The following is a 19,985-nucleotide window of genomic DNA, read 5'->3' on the forward strand; positions in this document are numbered from 1 at the left end:
ATCCTTAAAATGAAGAAAAAAAAACAATTAAAATTTCCATAATAATAAAAATATTAAGGTGTGTTACCAAAGTGATTAGTGGGAAATTTTCTAGTTAATATGCATGTTAATTATTAAAGATGATGTTATTAATAATCTTATATTTTGTATTTATGAATATTTGTTTACTTATCCAAAAGAAAATATTTATCTATGGTTTGGTTTTCCTTTTGTTTTGCAAGAATAGCTTATAAATGTACAATGTGCATACATACATGGGGTATCTAAAAATAATATTTTTTGTTACAAGAATCTGTATTTAAACGTTCCAAGATAAATTATTCGGATCATTTTTCTGTCGCTAATTCAATATATTGGAACTTAAGTCCATTTCTATAATACTAGGATCAACTATTTTCCGGGAAAGTTTTCTGGTATATATTCTTTTAGATATCAGCTTTTATACATTTTAAGTTTTCAATGTGTTGTGGAAGTGTACAACTCCAAAACATGCCTCGAAGAAGCACCATTCAAAATAGTAAAATCATTATTTTTATATACCAATGGCCTCCATGCTGCATGGCACGATATCATTATGATCACATCAAAAATGTTGATATGTGTTGAAATGTTATTTACTATGATCAAATTAAAACCAAAATTTAGGACTTACAGTGTTATTGTAACGGGCAACATAAGCGTGAAAGTTACGAGTAGTAAAAACTGAAATCTACTATATAGGATGACGTTTTGTTAAGGCATGTTTTGGGGTTGTATACCGCTATAATATATTGAAAATTTAAAATACATTAGTGCCAATATGTACATCAATATACACTAGACAACTTTGTCGGAAAATATCGTCCCTAGAGGTACGAAAAGGGACTTATGATCCAGATAATTCAATTAGAAACTGAAAAACGATACCAAAAATACATCTTGGAACTTTTAAGTACAGATCCTTATAACAAAAAATATTATTTTTAGATACCCTATGGGTTCTATTAAATTCCAATATTAAATTTTGGTTTTATTTCTGGAAAAAGGGTGAAAACATTACAAATATAGCCAAAAATCGCCATTTTAATGATATTACATGAAAAGAGGGTACAAATCCCCCAAAATTGTGGGCCAAATGGGCCAAAAATATATCCATGCGGTTGATAGTAACCCCTTAAAACAATATTAAGCATAAAACCATGCGATTCTAAAATTTTTGTATCGTATAATATGATCAAATATGAAATACAGGAAAAATTCGCATACTTTTGTGAAGTAGTCTCATGGACTATTTTTAAAAAAAGCACAACTAATTTAAGTAAATGTACAGTTTTCAAGTTTTAAGGGGCGTGATATCAAAACTAAGGACTATCTAGACAATATAACAAATTAATTTATTTATTTTCCACACAAAATATATTATTAAATTTGGTTTCTTTTCATAGTTTACCTAAATTCGAATACTTATGAGAGACACTGTATGTACACACAAACATACAAATATTTATCACAGAATTTTTCCAATGCTCATAGACAATAAATTACAACATCTTAATTAAATTAGAATAATTAAAGCTAACCACCTGATGATAATGTTTTGTTGTTTTCTAAAGTTAAACATTCAAAAGTTTTTAAATTCTTTGAAATTGTATCTAAAAATTTAATTTTGATTTAATGATGAAATGATAATCAGCAGAAGTGTCAGTTTCTGGCCAAGTATTTAAGACATGGAATTCACATTCCTTCTCATATCGCTATACGTAAATATAATTTCCAAAAGAGCGGAAGTTTACGCTTCCTTAACATCCCTTTGTGACCATTTCAACGTAAATGGTCTTAACAAGATGTTTAAATTTTATTACATGTAAAGAAAAAACAAAAACTAAAAAATCAAACGGAATAATTGGCCAGATTTTCGCTATTGGTTGCTAATTTAGGTTTTACCCTTGATATAACGCGTATATTCCAATTTGTCATGAAAAGTTCCACACATATTTTATATTGAAGGTCAACAGGTAATTTGAAGCTGAAGTAAAACTTGTTAAAGGTAATTTTTAAATCCATTAATATGGAAGTCGATCGAGTTCACCAGGTAATGGAATTCAAAATCCAATTAGAATTATTTATGTTTGAATTGAATTGAATTCTTTGTTAGCCACAATTCATTTTTGCACAGCATTAAATACAAACACATTTTTTTAAAATATTTGTAATATAAAACCGGAGACGACTGTCTTAAATATTCCAAGTCAAATTATTTCTGCAGCATTAAACTTCCTCAGACAAGAATATAATTGTTTTCTATGTCGTCATACAGCCCTTGTTCTATCCTTTTGGCATACATACAAACATATTTTGCTATGTTCTATATGTATGTATGTATAATATACATATATAAATACAAAAAAGAACGTAGTGGATTATTGCAATCCCAACGTCCATATAGCAAGGATACATGCAGTGAAAACTTGTTTCCTGTCGGTAGTGGCACTTTTTTCTCTCCATTTGTTCCATTATGAATGTATTTTTCCATGGCATGACTTTGACTGACTTTTATTTTCAGATTTCATTTGTATTGTGTTCACAAACTTAACACTTCACCCAATCGATATAAACGACAACATCAGACAGGCAGACAAAACAGATATACATATATTTCAGTCTAATCTCATTTATTTTGAACACGATGAAACTGTGTTTTGCAAACCACCACATGATAATTAGGAGGAAATTGAATTTTAATCTTTGCTGTATTTATAAATTTAATTTTAAAATGAGAATAAATATAATTTGATGCAAAATTTAAATTTTAAGTTATTGTAAAAGTTCTTAATGACTTGCTTGACAGAAAATCCGCATTTGAATCATTAGTTAAATAATAAATTATTAAATAACTTAGCTTCATGAATGTCAAAAGCTTACAGAAAAATTAAAAACAAAAATATTAAGAAATTGAAAAAAAAACATATAAAGTTTACATTAATTTGTTATTATCTAGAAAAATATTAGAATCTATAAATTATGGGCGTTAAACGCAGTAGATATTAAATTGGACTTGGATTCGAATGTTTGAAGAATTAATAAAGTGACGTATATGTATATCGTCACCTAAAACACAAAAGGCCCTATCTAATATTTTTAAAATTTTACAGGAGAACACTAAAGAATTTAAAATGGAGAGATAGTTTCAATTAGTGCGATTTGTTTTCTTTAAAAGAAAAAGAAATGTAGTTGAAATTAGAAATATTGTTCAATATAAAATAAAATTCAATGCTAAATACGAATATCACTTTATATTCGTAATTAGCAAGGAAACCAAAATATGCTAATGCATGTTCTTTATGAACAAGATATTTACACGATTCAGAACAATTTGGGATCGATTTGTTAGTTCATATTTTGGCATGATATTATATGATTTTAATAGCATATTTATTATTTTTAGCGCTTTTTCGATATTTTATACTTCATTTTTATTCCCTTCACTACCATCAGTGGTGATAGATAAACTTATAAAATGCAGTTTTATAAGTTTGTCATTCATTTACTTATTTAGTCTTGAGATACAATATTATCCTTACAGACTAACTTATAATTCTAAACTTTAAAATAATTTCTCTAATATATTCTTGAATTCCATACTTGGTACACTAATATCGATTTTAGTACAAAAATATTAAAAAGAAGCGTGGCTTTTGTTACAGGCTCATTTAAAGCATATTGTGTTTTATGGAAATCTATATAAAAAAATGCATTTCTCGTTCTAAGAGATCTTGGTGGAACATATAATTCTCCCAAAAATATTCATCATTGTCCTAAGTAGTTTGGTATTGAAAATCATCAATGTAAAAAGAGTAAATATTTTAGACTATCTCGAAAAAATGACGTTTTTTACCTAATTCTCGAATAGATTTCTCAGAGACTACTGAAGATAATTCGACGATCTTTTCGTCCAGGGATTAATTATGTTCAAAATCAAAACAATCGATTCAAAATTTCCCATAGCCCCATTCAAAGGTACATATTCTCGGAAATAGATTTATCGTTAATAACTTCGTCAAAATTATCGGTACCTCCACGAAATTTTGCACATATGAATATAACAGAAATCATATTACCAACGTAGATCTGTATCGGTCCATAATTGGTTATAGCTTCCATAGTCCACTTTCAACAAACACTTAAATGTACATAACTAATTAAGAAATAAAGCTATTGGAATAATATTTACCATAAATATGTTTTGTGTATACATATATCACTCTGAAACACATATTTTTGATCGGTTAATAATTGGGCATAGCTCCAATATAAGGTCCACTTCTGATAACCACGTAAACGCACATATTTTATTACCGAATGAAGATATCGGTAAAAATTCGTCATGTATGTGTTTAAAGTCCATATAAACCACCCTACTCAGTTTTTTATAATGTTCGAGTAATTATATATATATTTTAAGTAACAAAAGTTTTTTTTTTAGAATATATACAAAAAATTAATTTTTTTTGGTAACATTTCGAACTCATGTGCTGTGAGACACGTTAATGGCCTGGGGAATTAGCAATAACTTTTAAAGTTATCAAGCAATTTTATATCTTTCCGAAATGCTTACACTGTACACATTACAATTCCTTTACAAAAATTCAAAATTTATTACTAAATGGCCAAATTTGAGCAAATCTGAAAAAAATCGATATTTTCCCCTTGGAAATGCACTTGGAAACTTCAGAGCCGTTGCGGCACCTGTTAACGTTATCCTATCAGCCTCTTTTTTGTATGACATAGTTTTACCACCCAAAGAACAATTCTAGAGGGGGCGTACACAATTTTAGTTTTTTTGGAGCACTCTAATACACATACATACATATGTATATATGAGCACCACAATTATTCGTGTTTAAAATTATTCGAATTAAAATGTACTATATTTATTTCATTCGAGTAGTCGATTAAACTTTAAAAATTGTTCGATTATTCGAACAAATAACGAATAAACGTTTTTATTCGAATAATTTAATAAAATATAAATAAAATTTGCGAAACACATTCAAAATATTAAGATACGGGTAAAAACGGTTTTCGTACATTAATACACTTATATATATAAATCAGTAACTTAGATGAATCTTAACCTATTTTAAATTTATAAACGGATTTAAAAGTGAAAGCTTAGGCCTGTTTTATATAAGAAAACCGTACTATTTATTAGTGTATTAGAAGCAGTGTCCACTGAATGTGTTATCTTTCAATATTCTGAAACCCAAACTGGTTCGTGAGAAATGTTCCGCTTGACCAAGACATTCTAACTCGGCTCAGTGTTTCTGTGTTTGGTATACGATCAGGCACGTCCAATAATTGTTTATAGTCTTCCAATGTGTCCAGTATACATTGATGACGTGTTCTCTAACCGTTTTAAGCCAGTTCACATGAAGCTATGATCACATCTTAAATATGTTTCAATGGTTGGAATATCTAGCAACGTTTTTAGAGACTTACTTGACGTTGTGCTTATGGCACCAATTGTACCCAAGCAGCATGTATACTGAACTCCCTGTTGTAGTTTGATATTACACTTTTTGTCCAAAGAAGTCAACCATATTATTGAAGCATAAGCTAGAATTAGTCCAATTACACATTAATAAAACCAATATGTCATAGTAGGACTAAGACCCCATTTCATGCCTATAGTTCTCCTACATATCGCCAAGAACCGATGTGCCTTTTTGATTCTATCCTCTATGTGGTGTCTCAATTTTAATTTTCGGTGATGGCTTACACTCTGTCATTAACCGGTATCTTCTTGCCCAGGAAACAGGGTTCAGTATACTTAGAAATTGTTGTCTTTCTTATGAAAAGTCAGATACTTAAAGAACTAAATTAATTAATGTATATCTGTTTCACTTATTGCAAACATTAAAAAAAATTAAAGAATCACTTTTAAAACTAGAACCATTTTATTTTTAACATTGCAAAACTAATTTTTTATAAAATGCAAAATGTAGTAAAAGTTTTGTTTCAATTATAACATATCTTTATATTTAGATTTGTTTTACAAAATATTAACATAATTTCAATGCTATGTATAAAAAAATATTAGTAAAAAGTAGCATTCAAATATTATTCGAATACACGATTAATCGACAAAAATTTTTCGAATTATTCTTTATTCTAAATTGGAAATTTTTTATTCGTTCGAAGAAAAACAAATTTTTTCCTCGATTAATCGAATAATTTTTATTCGAATGACAACCCTAGGTAGCACTAAGTTACCACAAAGCTTTTAAAATAAATTGTCTAAGCTTTCTTTTGAGCAAAAAGAAAAAAAATCTATTTTGAAAAAAATATGAGAAAATGGAAATATTGAAAAATTTGATTCTTGAGTTAAAAAAAATTTTTTATAGATATCTCCTCGCATCCTATTAAGCGACAATAAAGCCCTTAAAGAAAATTGAATAAGCTTTTTTTTTTTGAGCAAAAAAAAGCTATCTAAAGTTACACTCATTTGAAAAAACCCCGTATAGCCAAAATGTCCAACTTTGACCGCCTCTAACACCGGCTGTTCTTGACTGATACAGCTACAAATTTAATCCTGGCCTTCAATCCAATATATTGGTGCAAATGGTGTCATTCATAAAAAAATTCAGAAAATAATTATTACTTTTGAGTTTTTTACTAAAACTTAAAAAATATACATAAACTGTATATAATTCGGCAGTTTATTTAACATGGATTACCGTGGCATAGTTCTTATAGCCAGATGATGTCTTTTTTAATATGAATATATGAATTTTTCTGTTAACGTTTTAACAACAATCATTATTTGTGATCCCTGATTTATATGACTAAACTTCAAATATATGTAATGTAATAGATACAATTATGTTTTTTAATAAAATTTATTGTAAACTTAACTTAAACTTTATCACAACAGCTTTAATATCCTTAAGAAGTAAATACTTAAATGTTAAAATTAGTAAACTTAAACATAAATGACTTAAAAATAAAAAACAGGTTCTCGTTGATATGTCATTAATTTCGACTTTTCAATGATTCGATTCATTTAGCTCTGCTTAAACGAAACATTAAAATATAAAGGAATCCATTTTCGTGTCGTAGTGCGATTCAAAATTTTTTATGTCACGAAAAAGTTGTTCGATAAGAATCGCTTGTTTCTTTTGTGACAACTTAGAGAGCAGGTTTAGTGGTGCCAAAGTGTATTTTGGCTGGATAGGAGTTTTCGAGTTGGTGTTTGGGATATTGTTGCACATTACGACTGTTGACAAACGTTGGGGAGAAATATTTTGGAGAGGTAATTCATTTTTGCATTCGACATGTAGACTGTCATCGGGCAGAGGTAATTGTAAGGGTTTCTTTTTGTATTGATTTTGACTGGAACTACGGACAGGTTTTAAATTAGTGTATGATGGAAATCCTTTTGGAGTAATGTGACCGCTGACAGCGGAGGTCATGTCGTGAACACGTTTCTTCATGCGTCTCAAATGCTTCTGTTTATCTGTTTCTGGTTTGTCTCGAGGGCATTCGAATGATTTTTTCCATAGCAAATAAGTTGGATCATTATCGACTTTTTTCGAAGAAGGCAACAAAGACGACAAATCTTCAAATGATGAGCATCTTGGCATGGCTTTCAAAACAATTCGTTTTCTATTCGACTTCTGGGTTTTGGTTGACTGCGTAGGTGTTGGCATTTTTTCGCGTTTCAAACTCATGCGTTGGCATGTACGTTTCATTAGACCAGGAATATTATTATTGGCATCTTGAACGGATGTAGGAACACATTGTGCTTGTACGTTTCCCATTTTCTTTAGTTTTAATCGTAAGGCTCCTTGTGTTGGCTATTGAGAATACAAATGAATACTGCATACACTTCTTCAATTTCTCATTCTATTTATACATTTAACGCATTACATCTCAATTCAGGTACATCAACGTATGTCATCAGCATCAGCTATTTTGTCTTGTAGAAATGTCTGTTCAACATATGTATGTATTATAATTTGCCAACCTTTTCCATACCGCTCACTCAGGTAATTTATGTAAATTAAAACATTTCAATATTCATCAATTTCAGCAATCACAACATCCTTTATCTAATTGGATTCTTAAAACGAGCACTTTCATTACCTAGACAAACGATATCATCGTCTTTGCAATCGTCGCATTAATCTTAATCCAATCAGTGTTTGTCATCTTGAGGTGACTTGACGTAATTAATCCTTTCAACGTTTGTCAATACTTTCGGAGAATGCTGTAGGGATTTTTTGCTGGTTTCCCTTGTATCGTACCATATGTAGCGGCTAAAGCGCCAGTGTATGTTGTCGCTCCTTGGTAAATACGCTGTATTAACGTAAATTACGCAAAACTTCCCTACACCTTTTTTCTGTTGTTTCCACTTATATTTAATGCTAAATATTTCAAAACAGATTTGTATGTTTGACTTTGTTTGCTTAAGATTACACATCTTTAAGTCAAAATTAAAAACACTTTTATGAGTTTCCTAAGATTTATACCCTTATTAAGGAATGTTGTATAAACAAATGCTCTATCTTTTTCTATTTAATTTTAAAATTGGATTTTTTCATTATAATGAGACGATTTTTTACTTTTGAAAAGTAGAAAAATTAAGCAAAAAAGTATACCCAGGAATGCATGTGATTTCTAACAAATACTTTTGATGTTTTATTTTTTAATTAACCCAAATACATAATACAATCTTATAAAAAAGTTATAAAGTTTTGTCTTTAATCCTAGATTAACTGTATATATGTACATATCTTTGAAGTTCTAAAATTTATTTCAAAATAAAAAATATGTCAACATTAGGATGTACTTACTAATTTTAAATTATTGAAAAAATATAAAAGCTAATTTTAGAATAAAATTTCTATTTTGTAGTTTGTTTAATTTAAATATAAATTTTTCTGTTAAAATTCATATTTATTGAAAAATGTTTGTTTTAGAAAAAATGTATATTTAGGTATGCCGAATAAAAGATTTATGGATTATTTTATTGTTCACATACAAAAGGGATGATAAAGTGACATAAGAAAGAAACATATTTCCAAAAAAGGCTTTTCTTAAAATCAGTAATGCAAGGTAATAAACGGCGAGTTAAAAGAATAAATAAAAACTTTAAACTTTACATATAGAATCATTTAAAGTATAGTCGGACATTCCCTGTTCAACTAAAGTTTGTTTTAAATATTTTGTTTAATTATATTAAGTCACTCACGCGGCCATCTCTAATACGGCACACAGTTTATGGCTCAATTAACGTTTTCCAAATACAAACACGTATTAGTGTACTTGTTAAATTATAGTATCTAAACTAAGTACATACATATATTTATAATTGATATTATGGATTTTTTACTTATTTAGAAATTGAAACAAAAACACAAAAATAAATTCGACTTTAATTACAATGTATGTGCATTAGAGGTGTTCAAAAAATATCGATTTTGTTTTGATGGGTCTTATTACATACATACATACATAAATATGTGCCGTGAAAAAGTACTAATACATATTTTATACTTTTAGTCGATTTCCGGCATGAATGGCCTTCGCTAGATTCAAAATATTTTGGGAATCAAGATAAGGCCGAGTACAACTTTGAATTTAACTTGTAAAATTATATCCACTTCACGAACGTCCAACGCTAAATCCAAAATATTTTGGGTAACATCATATGTACATACTAATGTGTGTAGAGTGCATTAAATATATTCACTATATATAGTCACCTAAAATGTATTTTTACTCTATCTCTTCCAGACAGAGTTTCAAGAAGGCCTTCAAAAGATGATCTGTGTTAAATTTATGGTTAGTAGTAATAATTTAAAGCTTAATAGTAATAAGCCTTCTTGAAGAATGATGTTTGAAGGTCTTGCTATGCAGTGACATCGTGTGAAAAACATAAATACATACATATGTACATACTTATGTATGTATATATGCAATGGGGGCCAGATAATACCACTCACTACCACTAAGTTGTTTTTATTTCTGTTAGGATAAATTCATTATGTCGTATGTCCTCGTATTATTTTTATTAAATAAACTAAAATTTTATGCTAAAAAGAATAAAATTAACATATTACGAGTATCTCTATGCCTCTATGTTTGAAACTTATGTAAACTGTGACAGCATTTGTACCCAAGTATGGATATTAAATTCAAATGATAAAACTGAATTTTATTCAAATTTGCCGAAACACTCCCAAACATAAATGTACATATATGTACGTATGTATATGTATATATTTATACACTTTAGGGTCACATATTAACAGACTTCAAATATCGTATGAAGAATGAAAACCTACTGCGATTTTTTGAACAATTTTCTAAAGATGCGATAATAAGTAAGAGGAAAAATAAAAATATTTTTTCCGTTACCTATCGACTAGATAGAAAATGTTATGATAAGTTAATTAAAAAAAAAACTAAGAAAAATATAACGATAACTACTTTGAATAAAATACTATAGTACCCTAATTTTATTCCAATAAATAGATTTTTGATATTTCTTGTAGTGTTGTAGGAAATGGCTTTCAAAATTTAATTTTAATTCGTCATTTAGTTTTGAAGATATCAAAAAAAAATGGATTTAAAATTTCAAAATTGGGAAAAATTGTAATTAATATATAAACGGAGGCCAATCGAATGGATACGATAATATATTTTATTTAGACATTTTTGGATTTTATATAACGATATGAGTTGCGTATGCGTCCATACGCATATAGTTGACATAAACACACAGTACGTGCTGTCATTTGTTTATAATTTAAATAAATTCACAAATTGTTTCCTATTTGTAGGCTTATAAACATGTCTTTCAAAGTGTATGTATATGAATATTAGAGTGTCTCGGAGGATGAACATTTTTAAGTGTAATTCTTATTCATTCGAGAAATCCCAGAAAAATTTGTTTTATAAAATAATAATTTTCAATAGTTTTAATATTTATTTATAATTATGCAAAAATTAGTTCGGTTTATTGTAGCAATTCAATCTTTCGTAATTCTACTACGGAAATATCTAAAACAAGAATTTCCTTTCCAGGTTTAACCTTTTTCTAATCATTGGTATATATCATTTTAGAGTTAGTCCATTAGCAAATTTCCAAAATTCTTGTTTTTCCGAACGCTCTACTGCTTGTGCTATAGTATGTGAAGGAATCTATGAATGAATGTATTGGTGGCGTGGGTGTATGAATGAGTGAATAATTTTCATATTCATTTTATAAATGCGTGATTTCATTAAAATGAACACAGAAAAAAATTAACAATTGAAAACTGTTGGTTGTTTGTTTTAGTTTATTTTATTTAATCTTATGAATCGTATGTGTGTTAGTAAACAAATGTCATAAAAAAAATTACATTTTCGTATATTTGACAGAAACCAAACATGGTACTGGCTCAATAATTATTATTTTTATTTCGATTATGGTCATATTTTTATCACACACAAACTACATGTGTATGTACAATGTACATATACACACTTTAATGTGTGTCGAGTTTACGAAGGAACAATCATATATGAATCGAGTTTTATTTTAAGTTGTTAAACGATTTTGCTTTCTATCATGTTGTAAAGTTTTTTATATGTATGTACATGCATACATATTTATGTATGTAGTATATTCAACATGTATGTATGTACATTAGAGTGTCCCGAGGAACAGCCTTTTTAAGAATCTCATATAGGAATACCTCTCATTCGGTGCGTTTCCAACGATTGAAAATCTGGATCTCAGTGCAATATGTTAAAAAAAATCCGGCAATCCTTTCAAAATTGGTCTCAAAAATTCCGTAATTTTGAGCAGATTTAAAATAAAATAATTTTGAAATTTTGTTAGAGTATTTTTGTTGGGGTTGTTTTTTTCGCATATTATCGAAATAGGTGTAAAAATTGGCATAATTTTCAGTTTATACAGAAAAATATTTAAAAAATTATTTGCAATTGGATTTATTCTAATTCCAAATTTTTCGGAATATTTTGGAATTTGTATGGCCCTTATAATGCAATAAAAATTGTTTGGCGAACCAGAAAAACTTTAGTTATTTTTCCCGCAATAAGCTAGAAAAGATCGCAGACAATTTTTCAAAACAGTTTAAACAGATGGTCGAGTATAACGATGAAATTCGGGATAGTCATGTTCTTATAGGTACTTAAACCTTCATACCAAAATTAATGAGAGGGGTCCATAATTGACCCTGAAAATCTGTTTACAATTGTAAAAACTTGACAAAAACTGCCATAACTGTTAAACAAAATTACACTATAGCGATAAAATTCAAAATAAACAATTTGTATGCAAACCAAAATCTCTATTATAAGTTTTTGAGGATCGGTCCATAATTGACCCTATCAGAAAATGACTCTAAAAAATAAGAGTACTGCTATGAAATTCGACATAAACAAGTTCGTTCTACAAAATGTTATTAGGATCGGTCCATAATTGACCCTAACCACATATAAGTACCTCTTCGGAAAATAATTTTTCATTAACATTAAATAATAAATAATAAAATTAATGCATTAATTTTCCATTAACATTAATGTATAAAATAATTTATAAAAATAAGAATACAGCGCTAAAGACCTCGGTCTAACTAAATTCAAGTAAAATTGAATGTGTTAAAGTCCTTTCTAATAGTCCTATACTCGATAATACATATTAGAAGATTAGTATCACTTCCCAGATATTCCTTTTTTAGTTTATTTTGTTAAAGTCCTTTCGTATAAGTCCTATACACGATAATACTTATTAGAAGAATAGTATCACTTCTTGGTATCACTCTTGTGGAATCTTATATAAATATCATATTTAAAACACACAAGTTTGAATGGAATATAGGAGTTATTAGAAAGGACTTTAACCTATTTAATTTTAGTTGTATTTAGTTAGATCGAGGTCTTTTGTGCTGTATTTTTATTTATGTTTATCAATTTTTATATATATTAATGTTAATGGAATATTAATGCATTAATTTTATTGCTTATTTAATGTTAATGTAAAATTAATGCACTAAATTCAGATATATTTAATGTTAATGCAAAATTAATGCATTAATTTCAAAAATATTTAATGTTAATGTAAAATTAATGCATTAAATTCAAAAATATTTAATGTTAATGGAAATTTAATGCATTAAATTTTACAAATTTAATGTTAATGCAATATTTTTTACATTAAATTAATTTTTTTTAATTTAATGTTAATGCAAAATTAATGGAAATCGCCCAGGTCTGGCTCACAACTGACTTAAAAAAACCTGTATAGCGATGAAATTTGACGTAAACAAGTTTTATAAAGTCCAAAATATTAACGTCCATAACTGGCTTAAAAATAGTAAACAAGTTTTTTAGGAACTAAAATTACTCCGACAAATTTATATAAATAAGTATTTTTCTAATATGTACATATATAATTTTCCGACGAATTTCAAAATGAAATTTTTAAATTTTCTATAATATTGAACTTATAAAAGGGAAGTATCTGGTACTTTTTCGTTTTACAATTTGTATACTATAGTGAAGGGTGTATAAGATTCGGCACAGCCGAATATAGAGCTATTACATGTTTAATAACCTTATGGTGAAAAATACTCAAAACTCCAAATGTGAGGCTGATCTTTTTATAGAAATGTTAAAATTTCTATGTGAATCTCTTAAATTTTTGTAAAATTTGTGAGGTTTCGAAATTAGTTCGGATTACGTAGTATTTCTGAATAGCCAACTTTATTAACTACAATATCAAACATTTCATTTCGATCTCAGTTTTTTCATTAATAGCACATGTAATATGACCGCACTTGGTCATACATACATACATAAGTTTTATTATTAATTTAAATTTAAAGTTGCAAATATGCGACGTATTGTTGAAAATTCAAAATACTTAAATCCTTTTTTACCCCCGTTTATAACGTTCTTTACAGCCGTGACACTGCATAATTTAAGGCTTCATAAAACATAATTGTTTTTATTAAAACAAAAAATGCCACCCTTTACGAAAAAAAAAGATAAAAATGTAAAAACAACTGAAAATATGTTACTTTCAAGCGGGGAAATAAAGTAGTTCAAAGAAAGCTTCTTACATATAAAAAAATTAGTGGAAAATTAATCCCTCTGACAAATGTACTTTAGTAAATAATTTTATATTTTGTAATATTGTTGATGAAACAGTAAAAAAAATAACTTTAGGAATTATAAAGTAGAATATACCTTTTTGAGGTATTCTTGACTCAAGAACTGTTTTGCAATTTAAACTGTCAGTAACAGCCGGCCACTAATTTGGGACCAAGATTTATAAAATATATGATATTAAACTTCAAGTATAAATCCATAAACAAAGTGTGATCGAATTTCATCGAAATCGGAGAAATTTCCTTATAGTGAAATCTATGTTTTAATGAATGTATCTATCTATGTATGTTATGTATGTATGTATGTATGTATGTATGTATGTATGTATGTATGTATGTATGTATGTATGTATGTATGTATGTATGTATGTATGTATGTCTGTATGTATGTATGTATGTATGTATGTATGTATGTATGTATTGTATGTATGTATGTATGTATGTATATGTATGTGTATGTATGTATGTATGTATGTATGTATGTATGTATGATGTATGTATGTATGTTATGTATGTATGTATGTATGTATGTATGTATGTATGTATGTATGTATGTATGTATGTATGTATGTATGTATGTAGGTATGTATGTATGTATGTATGTATGTATGTATGTATGTATGTATGTAGTATGTATGTATGTATGTATGTATTAGTATGTATGTATGTATGTATGTATTTATGTATGTATGTTACAGTGGACGTCCCACTAGTACGAATTATATAGTGTCAGGCCCTTTCGTAATACCGAAAAATTCGTATTATTGAACAACACATTTTGTATGCTTAATTCAAATAATACACATAAAATATTGGATTTATTTATTTTTGTTTTATTTTTCATGAAAAATTACATAACGGAACAAATATAATAAATGTGTATTATTTTAAATGAATTTTCTTGTACATAAACAGGCATAAAAGGGACATATTTACGTATATGAATTGTTAATTTTGAAAGTATCGTGAGTCCAATGGTTGAAATGAGATATATGTAGAAGGTTTTAAATTTTAATGTTTTTAAAAAGATGTGTGCCAAAGACAATTTGCAATTTACATATGTGTTCTAAAATGTATTAAAATGTTCAGATTACATAAAACTTTTATTAGAAACTTGAATGGAATATACCACAATTCTCTAATTTATAATTTTCTCTTAAAAATTAGAATAGTTGTCCTTAAACCCATTGTTTGGAATGTGGAGTCACACTACTTTCAAAATTAACAGTTCATACATACATATGTATATAAATATCATTTTACTTATTAAAAAAACCATCATTTAACATCGATGTTTATTACATTTTAAAATGATTCTTACGGCTTTTTCAATAACAGCGCTTTTGAGGCTTCAATATTGTTCTCAGCAGAGTTATTGTCGGGAACTAACAAAATACTTTCCTCATTGGCGTTATCATCCAATTTAATTTCTTCTCTTGGGTCATCAAAATTCCAATAAAATAAATTAATAACACTAAATAATTGTTGATTTGTAAATATACATGCAGTAAATTGTGTGTATAGGATTTTTAAAAATACAAAACACTTGTAGTAAATACAAAAAAACTTCAAAATAAAACCAAAATTCCCATAAAAAATGCGTTATTCGTACTATCGAACAGAAAAATTGTGACTTTATTCGTACTATAGAGTAGACAATGCAACAATTTTGCCATTCGTATTATTGGATATTCGTAATAAAGAGTATACGTACTATTGGACGTCCACTGTATTTATGTATGTATGTATTTATGTATGTATGTATGTATGTATGTATGTATGTATGTATGTATGTATGTATGTATGTATGTATGTATGTATGTATGTATGTATGTATGTATGTATGTATGTATGTATGTATGTATGTATGTATGTATGTATGTATGTATGTATGTATGTATGTATGTATGTATGTATGTATGTATGTATGTATGTATGTATGTATGTATGTATGTATGTATGTATGTATGTATGTATGTATGTATGTATGTATGTATGTATGTATGTATGTATGTATGTATGTATGTATGTATGTATGTATGTATGTTTGTATGTATGTATGTATGTATGTATGTATGTATGTATGTATGTATGTATGTATGTATGTATGTATGTATGTATGTATGTATGTATGTATGTATGTATGTATGTATGTATGTATGTATGTATGTATGTATGTATGTATGTATGTATGTATGTATGTATGTATGTATGTATGTATGTATGTATGTATGTATGTATGTATGTATGTATGTATGTATGTATGTATGTATGTATGTATGTATGTATGTATGTATGTATGTATGTATGTATGTATGTATGTATGTATGTATGTATGAATGAATGAATGAATGTATGTATGTAACTAATTTAGGGAAATTTTTAACATACCACCACATGATTGCCAATGTTGTACAAGTAATCAAAATAATTTTGGTGCAAATTCGTCAAAATCGATTTTTTGAGTTGGGACACTTGACATGAAATTGCCCATATGTATATCATTATCATTATTTAAAAGTAAATTAATATGTATTCAATGTTGGAAAGAAATATGTATTGCTTAAAATAGACATGTTCCAAAAAAAATGAACAGTCTACTATAAATATTTATAATTTTAGAAAAAAGAGGTGAAAATATATTTAAAGATTAAAATGTTTTTTTTGTTTATTTTAGAGCAAAACATATAAGAACTGACTTGCATAAACTACAATTGAAATCAACAGGTAATCTGTGAAATAAACACATGTATGTATTTATTAAGATTGTTAATTTATATTTGTTTCTATTTATCTAATCCAACTATTGGATTTTATTCTAAAAAAATATTAATTGCTTAGTGTCATGTTGTTTATAATTAATCATTAAAAATTAAAAAACAAATTTGGCCGAACTTAAAATACATACATATGTACAATTCGGCATCTGAAACGCAAACGGCTCTAACTAACCAAAAAATCAAAATCGATTTTATTGTTGATTCTAATGTATTGCATCATAACAAATGTCCACACCAATTGTTGATTTTATTGACAAAAAACAAACGGCCCTATCTACAAAAACATTTAAATATTATAGGTAAGAAAGTCTAATTTATCCATTTTTATATACGCCATTGTCAACTATCATAACAAATGATAGGTTTCTCTATTAAACAATTTGTTTATTTACAACAAATAAATCGCTGATAGAAACAAACTTTTCAATTAAATAGTTTTTGCTTTTCCTGGAAAATTTTAAAAATGTTAGATAGGGCCGTTTACGTTTTAGGTGACGATATGTATTTATGTACTTATGTGGATAGTGGGTATAATCTATCATTGATCTTCTTTAAATGAAAAAAATTATTTGAATAAAAACGAAATTTCAAACAATGATGACCTTGTTCTCATTGAGTTTTATTAGAAATAATTTTGATCACAACTGCTACACGTTGTGGCATTTCAGAGAGAGGAAAGAGAAAAATGCATACGAATGAGATATACTTATTACATATGTATGTCTAGTGATATATAAAATGTTAATTATAGCCCAAGAAAAACAGTCACGAAAATGACCAAACTGAGAAATTTTAAATGGCTAAATTAAAGTTGGTAAAGAGCTTCGTCTTGGGTTCTTAATTAAGGATCTAAAAGTCATTATTAATCCCATGTACGCTAGGAGAAATATTGTGTATCAAAAGTTACAGAAATCAGTTGTTTACAAATACATACCTACATATATATATCGCTTATTGTGATTCCTACGACTTCAATTACTACTTCATTTCTGTAGACAATTAAATCTCCTACATTTTAGTTGAAGACTTATTTAGCATATCGTTGTTTTCTAAATATTTTATAAAAAAATATCTGTCAATTTATAAGTTTAGCAAAAAAACACCAAAAATTTAAAATCCTGGGATTTTATTTTAAAAAATCCTGGAATATCCCGTTTCGCATGCCTACTTCACGAAGGTAAAAATTGTGCCAAATTTTTCTTTTATATGTATAAATAATTTTTCTTTAATTATTGCAACTTGTTCAATGTATTTTTTACTTCTCTCCCTACATCGAAGAACCACTCTAATAAGTATTCATTTGTTTGAACAATTTAAAATTAAACATCACAATTTGTTTATTCACCCCAACAATAAAATAAAAATAAACCATTTTCACACCTTACAACATCAGACATGTTTCACAGCACAATTACACACTTACAAATAGACAAAATTTGTCTATCAACAACGCGTATAAATTAGAAAAAAGGAAAACTTTTAGAATAAAATCCAAATACTTACAAATACTTTTTTTACACTTGTATTCTTGTGGAAAATAAACAAAAATTTACACACAATTGAAGTTGACAAATGGAAAAGTAAAAGAAATGGGAATATACACATAAAATTAGTAACATACTGTGATAAAAATCAAATAAAACCATTTTCTATGTACATATGTACATAACGAATTCAGAGCACACTTCATCATCATAAACAATTGAAATTTGAGACAACAAAAGTAAACCTGATTTGTTACGAATATTGTTTATTAAATTTAATACTTATGTATAATAAGTTAATATTTTATTACGTGACTAGACTTGAATGTGTAAAATATTTGCCACTCAAACGTCGTATTCAAATATTTTTATATGTTCCAAATCGAATGTCAGAAGGAATTCGTTCCCACTTTAGCAACCAGGACAAAGAACTCTCGACTAAGAGCAAAATAGCAAAAGAAACAGTAATAGAAAAACTAGATTAGAAGGAAATATCTTGGAAAAAAAGAAATACAAAACAAATGTGTAAAGAGAAAGAAAAACAAAAATGTTCTTGTATATTTATGTTAAAAAAATGTAAATGTTGACAAAGTGTATTCATATTTTTCATTTTTGTTCTACTATTATTATTTTTAGCACAAAAAATGGTGTTTGTAATATTTCTTTACTTTTCACTTTCATATCACACAAAACACAATCATACAAACTCAAGCATACATACATACATACATACAAATACCAACAACCAGAAAAAACAGAGTCCTTGAAAAGGTATGTGAACGTACATATGTACGTGTATAAATTTACATAAATTAAATTCACATACGAACTGAAATACCGATACGAATTCAACAAATACATATTGCAATATCAAGAACATTTTTATACAACATTCAAATGTAGACATGGTAGATAGAGTATTTCATAATCCCGTATATGCATCCTATGTTTCAATTTAAAATCCGTTTTTCATATTTTTGCGACTATTAAAATATAAAACATTAGTAACGGCCCAAGATTGACAAATACATTTTACTCAATGTTTAAAACTCAGACAATTTTTAATCCTTCAATATATAGTTTATAAGATGTATTCGTTCAAAGTTGACAAAATTTCCTGCCCAGCAAAAAATTTAAAATTTTTTGCTAATAACCAGTAGATAGTTCATACATTACATGGTAATGAGGGGTTATTAACAACCACATTATTTTATTTATATGAATAGGTACTTACTGGTATAGAGCGAAGAAATTAGGAGTTGTTATAGCTCGATTGTCTAATTCGTCTTTTTAACAAACAAAAACCGTTTGCAAAATCTCAATAAAACAACTTGTTAATGATGCACCACCGAGTAAGCAGAAACATACAAAACAACTGATCGCCTGAGTTCAAATCCCGGCTAAGGAATTTTTATATGTTTCTACATACATACTACATTTATTTATAAAGAGTTATTTTTTCGACCAAAATTAACTAACGTAATAGTTTTACTTAGCTTCTATAATACTTTTCTGCTTTTCTCGTAAATAAAGTTTTTTCTGTGTTATTCAAGTGATTC

At 27.6% G+C, this 19,985-nt stretch overlaps 2 protein-coding genes across 4 annotated transcripts in view; one reads left to right on the forward strand and one right to left on the reverse strand.

The window, feature by feature from the left end:
* LOC119607073 (zinc finger protein 37 homolog) overlaps positions 1-19,985 on the forward strand; it is a 111,850-nt gene that overhangs the window by 43,876 nt on the left and 47,989 nt on the right. For 2 of the 3 annotated variants that reach the window (XM_037960830.1, XM_037960840.1), the window contains exon 2: positions 16,840-16,889. The gene's annotated coding sequence lies outside the window, so the exon portion shown is untranslated. Of the gene's footprint in view, positions 1-16,839; positions 16,912-19,985 lie in introns of all 3 variants that reach the window. The other variant, XM_037960848.1, reaches the window with a different exon arrangement.
* On the reverse strand, positions 7,065-7,799 carry LOC119606861. The gene has a single exon (XM_037960514.1). It carries the CDS (start codon positions 7,797-7,799, stop codon positions 7,065-7,067), a length of 735 nt encoding a protein of 244 aa, XP_037816442.1.

This window comes from Lucilia sericata, unplaced genomic scaffold (genome assembly GCF_015586225.1).
Source record: "Lucilia sericata isolate MDLA Ls3-8-SP2 unplaced genomic scaffold, ASM1558622v1 Contig000018F_arrow, whole genome shotgun sequence".
NCBI lineage: Eukaryota > Metazoa > Arthropoda > Insecta > Diptera > Calliphoridae > Lucilia > Lucilia sericata.

Coding starts and splice junctions, on each gene's coding strand:
- LOC119606861 (XM_037960514.1), bottom strand. CDS start 7,799: ATGGGAAACGTACAAGCACAATGTGTTCCTACATCCGTTCAAGATGCC.